Source organism: Crocuta crocuta, unplaced genomic scaffold, assembly GCF_008692635.1.
Source record: "Crocuta crocuta isolate KB4526 unplaced genomic scaffold, BGI_CrCroc_1.0 scaffold81, whole genome shotgun sequence".
Classification (NCBI taxonomy): Eukaryota; Metazoa; Chordata; class Mammalia; order Carnivora; family Hyaenidae; genus Crocuta; species Crocuta crocuta.
In genome coordinates this window covers 2,410,712-2,420,609 of record NW_027527808.1, presented here as the reverse complement: position 1 = coordinate 2,420,609, position 9,898 = coordinate 2,410,712, and the positions used below count along the sequence as shown (strand labels likewise).

General features: G+C 40.2%; 1 protein-coding gene across 1 annotated transcript in view; it reads left to right on the top strand.

Annotated features, from left to right (window-relative positions):
• Window positions 1-5,189: 5,189 nt before the first annotated feature.
• The window catches only part of TPD52 (tumor protein D52), a 100,805-nt gene continuing 96,096 nt past the window's right edge, over window positions 5,190-9,898 (top strand). The window contains exon 1 of the mRNA XM_077774286.1: window positions 5,190-5,214. Within this exon, the coding sequence (XP_077630412.1) occupies window positions 5,205-5,214 (10 nt within the window). The 5' untranslated portion in view covers window positions 5,190-5,204. The remainder of the gene's footprint in view (window positions 5,215-9,898) is intronic.

Below are 9,898 nucleotides of genomic sequence, written 5' to 3'. Positions count from 1 at the left end.
GTGGGGGGAGGGGGGTTCGCTGCTCAGGATGGGAACGTGACTCCTCCCTCCGCCCCGACTACCCCAGTATTGACACTTTCAGCCCTCTTGTAGTTCACGTGGTTAGGATTTTTGGTGGCATTTGATCCTATGGCGATTGTTTTGGACGTAGATACGTAACATCCGAGGTGTCCCCAGATTGTGGTGTGATGTCTGTGGGGTTATTGGCGGGGGGTAGAGGGGGAGAGGGAGCTTTTCGNTAAGACCCTATAGTCTCATTACTATCGCTTTGGAGTCACTTGTTCTGAAAAGTATCTCAAGTGAAATTGTCTGCAATCGATCATTGTTTAAGAGAGATATAAATAGAGCATGTTTTTAAGATTTAAATATTACATGTTTGGGGCGCCTGGGTGGCTCAGTCGGTTAAGCGTCTGACTTGGGCTCAGGTCATGGTCTCACGGGTGGTGGGTTCGAGCCCCGCGTCGGGCTCTGTGCTGACAGCTAGCTCAGAGCCTGGAGCCTGCTTCAGATTCTGTGTCTCCCTCTCTCTATGCCCCTCCCTTGCTCACGCTGTCTCTCTCTCTCTCTCTCAAAAATAAATAAAATATAAAAAAAATAAATACATATTAAATGTTTATGTATTGCTTCATCTTTGTGAATAACCCAGTAACTGTAATACAGGTGCGGGTGCGTGGCTAGCTCTTTAAAACATACGTAAGTGCTAACCCAAAAAAGGTAACAATGTTAAGGTAAATTTTAGGAAGCGGGGATAGGAATTAACTCACATTTTGAGTTCAGACACAATAGTTTTCATTTTTTTATTACTCTTTGTATTTCTCTTTGTACATACTTTTCATGTAAATAAAACCATATTCCATATATATTATTTTGTATTTTACTTTAGATAAGTTGTAGGAATCTTTGAAACCTTTCAACTGTTCCATTCTCCACACTCCTCAAATTGATCTCACACTTAGCATATGAGGGCTTATACTATATAAACATAACATAATGTTTATACTATGTACAATATGTAATGGCATTATATATGTATATATGTATAATGTATAATATATATTCAATATGTATATATCTGTATGCACACGTTATCTAGATTTTAAGCTTATTGAGGTTAGAAGCATATGCTTCATCTTTATCCATGGTTGGGTAAACCTTGGTGTTTGAACATGGTAGGTATTTAAATGTTTGAGTCAGAGAGCTGTTCTCAGGTCTTAAACGTATTGTTAGGAGAAGGCCTAGCCACCGTGGAAGTCAGCATTATTCTGTCTGTCTTTTACTGAGGGTGTTGGGGGTGTCAAACAGGCCAAGATGCATATTTGTATATGCCTCACGTTGTCATATTTAACGTAATGTTTTTAGACTAGCTGTGTTTGGTACTTGTCAAACTAGCCTAAATAGCTGTATCTGATTTAGGGAAATGAGTGACTGATTTTATTAGATTTGGTATTTTAGTTTGGCTGCTGAGAATCACAGTCATTAGCACCTCTGTCCGGATGCACTTAGTGTGGTTTTTGTAAGACCGGTTTTTCGTGTGTATGTCTAAGGCCTATTTTATAAATTCTTTGGCTTGTAGGAGGAGTTCTTCTGTTTCTAACTTTACGATGCTTTCTTCGGCCAGTCATGTTAGTTCTTGTTTTTAATTGTTATTCCTCGAGGGCAAAGGAAATCCATCCTCTCACAGTGAGGACTTAGAGTGAAAGAGGAGTCGCCTGCCTTGGGAGGGTCAGGTGGCTTGCTCAGCTCTCCTGTGCCGCAGCCGCGTGGCCTTTCCCTACATTGCCATCTTCCCGTCTCTTTTGCATTTTCTTTTCTTTTTTTTCTTTCTTTCTTTTCTTTTTTTTTTTTTAATTTCTAGGAGCGCGAGAGCGAGACAGCGTGAGCAGGGGAGGGTCAGAGAGAGAGGGAGATACAGACTCTGAAATAGGCTCCAGGCTCTGAGCTGGCAGTCAGCACAGAGCCCGACGCGGGGCTCGAACCCACGAACCGCGAGATCATGACCTAAGCGAAAGTCGGACGCTTAACCAACTAAGCCACCCAAGCACCTCTGTTTTGCATTTTCGTCTTTATGTTCCCATGGCACAAAGCAGATGCTCCGAAACGTTTGGTGACCGCCTAGGATGAAAAGAAAAAGGGACCAAGAGCGCCCTCCAGCTGTTGAAACTTCTGGTGTCCTCTCTTGTTACCCACTTACTCCTGGCCTTTTTATTCTCAGAATTTTAAAGGAGCTGAGCTCTGCGGTTAGGCGGAGAAAGCTGGCATTAAGTCTGTGTTGGACTTGGAGGGTGGATGCGCATGTGAGGTGTTGAACTAGCAGAGTGGATCGCTCAGTCTGCACTGAATCCGTAGGAGACTTCCGAGGAGGAGACTTAAAGACGAGGAGCCTGGGATGGCAAACCCGCACGTTCACTACCGACAGCGACGGCTGAAATACAGTTAACGAAACCCGGGGGTGGTCCTTTGCATTGTGATTTCTCATAAAGCATTTAAAGCCAAATAAGAACATTTTAGAATTCGTTTAACTTAGTGTGCTTGGAGTTTGCTGCATTTGTCTGTCCAACTCTAGCTGGAAAATTAAATGCCCTATCTCTTGTCTTAACTGCATTTCCCTATTGAAAACATCTCCTTGGGGCGCCTGGGTGGCTCAGTCGGTTAAGCTTCCGACTTCGGCTCAGGTCATGATCTTAAGGTTCGTGGGTTCGAGCCTCGCGTCGGGCTATGTGCTGACAGCTAGCTCAGAGCCTGGAGCTTATTTTTGGATTCTCTCTCTCTCTCTTTCTCTCTCTCTCTCAGATCTCTCAGAAAAAAGAAACATTAAAAGAAAATGTCTCTTTACACCTTCCTTATAGGAAGTTGTCAAAGTCTGTCCTTTACTACTTTTTGTATTTAAACAGAGCAATAAAGTTTTAGAACAGTTTTTCTTGTGTTTTATATGATGTATTGTAATACTTTAGAGTACCTGGCTCAGATTCTCCTATTTTCCCCGTCTCCTCCTGTGCCCAGACTTTGTACACAATATTCTGCTTATACTGAGGGCTCAGTCCACATTAATTGATTTGAAACATACCTTAAGGTGCACAGCGCCTCTCAAGAGGCGTAGCACATTTAATGTGTGTGCTGCTTCCTACTTTGAAAGTGCAGTGGGGCATGCTGACTAGAGAGTACTTTGTGTAAAAAAACCTCCTGACTACCTGTATAGTGCTGAATAAATATTTATACTTGAGTACTCTCTTATGTCAGAAATAACCTGTAGTTTAGCGCTCTTCTTTTGAAGCGGCAGGTACCTAGCCACCAGTGCATTTTAACTGTGTTTGAATTCACACACACAAGCCCACCCAAAACTTTTGGTTTAGGGAGAGAGGGAAGGTTGTTGGGGCCAAAAACCTGGGAGAGGAGAAGGCTGCAAGAAAAGTGACACAATGATATGTCACTGTAATTTCAGCCTTATAATTATGCCTTAGAAATAATAGAACCACAAAACGTCACTTATTTAAAAGTAAAACACACGTAGAGATGAATGGATAACAGTATGGAGGGTCTGCTCACAGATCTCAGGGTTTGACCCACCCCAGTTCTGGGTTTCTTTGGTCAAGTCTTGCTTTCCATATGGTGCTAATGTCATCAGCTAATTTGTTAGCTCAAACTCACTTCCTGCATTTATTTTTATGCCGCAGACTGCCCGGTCTCCAGGGCCAACGCTGAGTGGTAGCCGGGGTTGTGATCTGTTAGCAGGATCTCAAAACAAAATAAGCTGTGCACGCACTAAAAACAAATATACTCATGGTTCAAATCCAGAGACAACAGCAAAATCCCCCGAATTTATGTGTTACTGATTCTTTTGTTGTAGGCTAAGATTTTCTTTCCCTTTGGGAGTTCAGTATTTCTGCTTTAATTGTTGACTCTTGTAAAATCCCTCTTCCGAGACTCTCCCGAATTTTATGTGAACCAGGTGGGTACCAGGTGTACAGAAACCATAATCTTAGCAATGTATTTTTATTAGAAAGATATCCAAGGGATCAAATGACTCAGTGTTTAGTGGAAGTTAAAAAAAAATGTTTAAATTGGTGGTACCTGGGTGGCTTAGACAGTTAAGTGTCTGACTCTTGATTTTGGCTCAGGTCATGATTTCATGGTTCGTGGGTTCATGCCCCGTGTCAGGCTCGACACGGATAGTTTGGAGCCTGTTTGGGATTCTCTCTGTCTCTCGCCTTCGCTCTCTGCCCATTTGCCACTCGTGCTCGCTCTCTTTCTCTCGCTTGCTCTCTCTCTCTCAAAATAAATAAGCTTAAAAATAATAAATTAAAAATACTTTTTGGTAGCTGTGAGTAGTTCACTTTTTTTATGTTTATTTTTGAGAGAGAGAGAGAGACAGAGAGAGAGAGACAGAGAGACAGAGTATCTCTCTGAGATGCAGGAACAGGGGAGGGACAGAGAGAAAAGGAGCCACACAATCCAAAGCAGGCTCTAGGCTCTGAGCTGTAAGCACAGAGCCTGACATAGGGCTTGAACCCACGAACTGTGAGATCATTACCTGATCTGAACTCGGATGCTTAACCGACTGAGCCACCTGGGCACCCCAATAGTTGTTTGTTTTAGAAAAATCAGTAAACATAGAGAAAAAGAAAAAAATCTCATATAATCCTACTCTGAAAAATCATTATTAGCATATTTGTTTATACCTATCCATATATGTATATCCTTTTAAACAAGTCACAAAATAATCTCATTGAATATTTAATTTAATTTAATTTATTGTTTTAAAGTTTATCTTAGAGAGAGAGAGAAAGAGAGAGAGAGAGAGAGACAGAGCATAGTGGGGGAGGGGCAGAGAGAGAGGAGACCCGGAACCCCAAGCAGGCTTTAGGCTCTGAGCTGTCAGCACAGAGCCCGATGTAGGGCTTGAACCCATGAGCCATGGGATCATGACCTGAGCTGAAGTTGAATGCTCAACTGACTGAGCCACCCAGGTGCCCCTGAATATTTCATCTTATAACTCTTTTTATAAAAACTCAATATATTTTAAAAATGTACTTCTCCGCCATTTTGACTAGTGTGACCAGGTAATTAATGCACATGATCAAAATTCAAAATGACTAAAAGGTTGCAAAATGTAAATATTCCTCCCATTTCTGTCTCCCAGGCTGCTTCCCTTGGGTAGTGATGCTACCATTATACCAGTTTCTTCTCTATCCATCCAGAGAGACTCGATGTGTGTAGGTATGCGTACACTTCTTTTAGGTGTGTGTGTGTGTGTGTGTATGTTACATAAATGGTAGCACACAAATTGTTTAGCACCTGACTTCCTGCACTTAAATACAGTATCTATTTTAGAGATTATTCAACATAACATTATATAGAGCTGCTTCATTTTTAATGGCTATTTGTAGATGTACCATGTTCCGTTTTGGAATAGGTGATATTTGACTTTTCCCTATCAATTGCCATTTAGGTGTCCCCTGCTTTTTTGCTATTAAACAAATCTGCAGCAAATACATTTGCATGCAAGTCATTTGATAAATGTGCCAGTATGTGTGTAGGAAGAATTCTTAGAAGAATGTGACTGTTCAGTTCGGATGGTGCTAAATCCTGCTTGGTGGAAGTCACGNCAGTGTGCCGGCTTCCACTTCCCTCCATCATTCAGCCTGGACGCTGTCACACTTTCATCTTCATTGATCTTACACAGAAGAGGGGCTTCTTAGCATATGCTTTATTATATATTTTTCTTAATCTGAATGTGGTTGTACTTTTTTGGTAAGTTTACAATCTAGATTTCCTTTTCTGTGAAATGGCAGATCATATACTTTGCCAAAGTTTCTATTGTGTTGTCTTTTTTCTCTTCATTTGCAGAATGTGTCCCTCTGTCCACAATATGAATTGCTAATATATTTTTTCCCTAGTTTGTCTTTATTCTTTTGACTTGATAGTGATTTTTTTTCCCAAGTAAAAATACTAAATGATAGCTGTTTTTATTTTTAGCTTGTAGCTTTTGAATTTTTCCTAGAAATGCCTTCCTCACTTTGAATTTTTGTTTTTATGGTTTTTTTTTTACATTTTTAAAAAAGTTTATTTTGAGAGGGGAGGGGGAGAGGGAGAAAAGGAGCATGGGAAGAGCAGAGAGATGGGGAAAGAGAGAATCCTAAGCAGGCTCCACACACTCAATGTGGAGTCTGATGTAGGGCTCAAACCCATGAACTGTGAGATCATGACCTTGAGCCAAAATCAAGAATCTTGTCGCTTAACCGACTTAGCCGCCCACGCACCCCTACTGTTTTTACATTTAAATCTTTCATCCATCTGAAATTTATTTTGATGAAAAGTATGAGATATGAATGTTAACCCCACTATACCCCATTGACACTCAGTTGCCCAGTACCAGTCACTGGATAATGGATCTTTCTTCTCCTGGTTTCAAATAATACTGTTGTCATATACTATATTTCTGTATTCTTTTCCTTTACATTTTTGTTCATTCCCACCAGCTAAACTAAGTTATTGTAGCTTCGTAATATGCAAAAGTACCTGGAAGGGCTGGTCTTTCCTGTTTATTCTATTTTTGTTTTATCTTTTCTTTCTTTTTTTTAAAGTAGGCCCCATGCCCAACATGGGGCTCGAACTCATGACCCTGCTATCAAGAGTCACATGCGTCACTGTGAAGCCAGCCAGGCACCCCTCTATCTTTCTTTTTATTGTTAGATTTTTTCCTAGCTATTCTTGCCAGATTTCATTTCTTTTTTTTTTTTTTAAATATTTTTATTTATTTCTAGGAGAGAGAGAGAGAGAGACAGCGTGAGCAGGGGAGGGTCAGAGAGAGAGGGAGACACAGACTCTGAAACAGGCTCCAGGCTCCGAGCTGGCAGTCAGCACAGAGCCCGACGCGGGGTTCGAACCCACGAACCGCGAGATCATGACCTAAGCGAAGTCGGACGCTTAACTGACTAAGCCACCCAGGCGCCCCCGCCAGATTTCATTTCTAAATGAATATTGGAATCAATTTGTCCAGGTGAACATTCAGCACAATTCCTGTTGGTATAGCCGTTGGTATCTCCCTCCCCTCTCTACTTCCCTGTCCCCATGCCCCTGTTTTTCTTTCTTTTATTTGAATTTGGTCTTTTTCTTAATTGAATGTCCAGTATATGTTCATTATGATCAAACTGTATATATGGTACATAGTTTTGTATTCTGTTTTGGATACTACTAAATAATGAGAATTTTAACAAATCATGTAAACGAGTGTCTCTACACTATAATTTTTGATGACCGTACCCCTTCACTAGTTGATGGTTATTTAGCTATTTCTTTGCTGGACTATGGCTTGCTTTCCATTTCAGCTGTTATGGTATTTTAAGAGAAATTGTTTTAAGATAGATTTTCCTGAAACAATCCAAAGATGTGAATCTGTTTAGACTTGTGATTCCTGTTGCCAAGTCACTTTCCGGAAAACATGATTGTCATTTTTTTTCTTTAAATCGTGGTAAGGAACACAAAACATAAAATCTACTGTCTTAACCATATTTAAGTATATAGGATATTATTGTTAATGATATGTACCTTGTAGTACAAGAGATCTCTAAAGCTTTTTCATATTGATGCCTGACACCCTGTACCCATTGAACAACAATTCTTCATTCCTTGATCAGTGAATGAACATTCTTGTTCATTATGCTGTTCTACCCAGAAATGGAACTGCTAATTCATATAGTAGTGCTAATTTTAACTCTTTGAGGACCTTCATCCTGTTCTCCATAGTGGATAAGTGGCTGAACCATTTTACATTCCCACCAAAAGCTATTTTAAAAAGAAGAGTGAAGGCTGGGGAGTATGGGGGCAAAATATGGAAGGGGGCCAGTTGAAAGTGTTCTTATTTCTCCACATCTTTAGCAACACTTGTTTTTCTGTTTTTTTGGTTTTTGTTTGTTTTGTTTGTTTTTTGATAGTGGTATACTAATGGGTGTGAGGTGATAGCTCATTGTGGTTTTGATTTGCACTTCCCTGATGATGAATGATGTGGAGCATCTTTTCATATTTATATGTTTGTTGGCCATCTGCACATCTTCTCTAGAGAAATGTCTATTCAAGTCCTTTGCCCATTTTTTGATCAGATTGTTTGTTTTTGTTGTTGTCAAGTTGTAGGAGTTCTTTTTTGAAAAAAATTTTTTATGTTTGTTTATTCTTTGAGAGAGAGAGAGAAACAGAGTATGAGTGGAGGAGGGGCAGAGAGAAGGAGACCCAGAACCTGAAGCAGGCTCCAGGCTCTGAGCTGTCAGCACAGAGCCCGACGTGGGGCTTGAATTCACAGACTGTGAGATCTGACCTGAGCCAAAGTCAGTCAGTTAATCAACTGAGCCACCCAGGTGCTTTATATATTGTGGATACTAAGCCCTCATGAGATAAATGGTTTGCAGATATTTTCTCCCATTCAGTAAGGTTGTGTTTTCATCCTGTTTTCTTTGCTGCACAGATGTCATTGTCTTTAAAAAAAAAAAAAAAAAAAAAAAAAGGAATCATGAACTTTATAGGGGGAAGATGCCATCTTTTTTCATTTAAAATTTCACCATTTACTAGAGAGGCTATAGATTTATTAGCCATTTTTATTCCTTTCTTTAGATGGTTACTCACATTTTACTCTTGAGATCTTGACCTTCTCGTCATCCCCCCTCAGGCTCATGTTAAACCTTTGCATTTTGTGGCACATATTTCATTTTCCTGTTCTTACTTTCCTTTTGGTATGTTGGACCTTTGTAATGTTATTTTTACTAACAAAATATAGTCTTAAGAGCAGATATTTTCTCGTGACATATTTTGGAGTAATTTGCATGGCTCTGTGTGGCTTTCAGTTCTTCATTCTCTGTGTTTTTGTGTCTTCTCTCTTTGGACACTTTTGTAATCAGTCAGTGCTAAACATAGTGGTTTAGGGCTTACAGACATGGTATATTTCATGTTACAGCTATGCAAACATAAAGGTCAGTTTAAAAAATTATATAAAATATGACCTTGGTAAAGTTTTGGATTGGGAGTTTGCTGTTAGGATCAGACTTCACCCATTGTATTCTGAGCTTTGTTGGAGGCATAGTGGTATGAAAGGAAACTTCTGGTGCAATTAGGGCTGTAGGAATAAAGATAGGAGTTTATCCAACCCACTAGGATTTAAAGTTGGCTGGAAATAAACTGTCAATAGAACAGAAGAATGGTCTTTTTTTTAAAAAATGTATTTTATTGTCAAGTTGGTTTCTATAGAATACCCGGTGCTCATAGAAGAATGTTCTTATGTTGTGTTCCTAGCCCTCAGTCAAGTGTGTTTATAGTAGATATGCCCTAAATGTTTGTCTTGTTGTACATAATTAATTGGAAAGATTTCTAGCATAGAGTCAGATGGGATTAGGTAGAATGGCTAAAAAGTAGAGAAGGATAATGGTTTGGCAGGCCAATATATGTTCCACATATGCCTATCGTTTCATACACAATCACTGAAGATCTGTAAGTGGAAGCCAAATTGGTATTTACTTCTTACGTGTCATGTTAACGGTGTGTGTGCATACACAGGGAGGGGGGAGGCGGTGCTGGTTACATGTTTGTCCCCCACACACGTTGGATGTAGCGCGCAGTAAGTACTCTCAGAGGTGTGTTTCCTGTGCTGTGCTCCCAGAGTGAGGTATTTGCTTCCAAAGTGTCCTGAGCTTAGGAGGCATGGATAGTCTGAATACATTTTACTTTTTATTACGATTATTTTTAAATAAAAATTTTTGAATGTTTATTTCTGAGAGAGACAGAGCATGAGCAGGGGAGGGGCAGAGAGAGAGGGAAACACAGAATCCAAAGTGGGCTCCAGGCTCTGAGCTGTCAGCACAGAGCCCAGTGTGGGGCTTGAACCCAGGAAATGTGAAATCATGACCTGAGCCAAAGT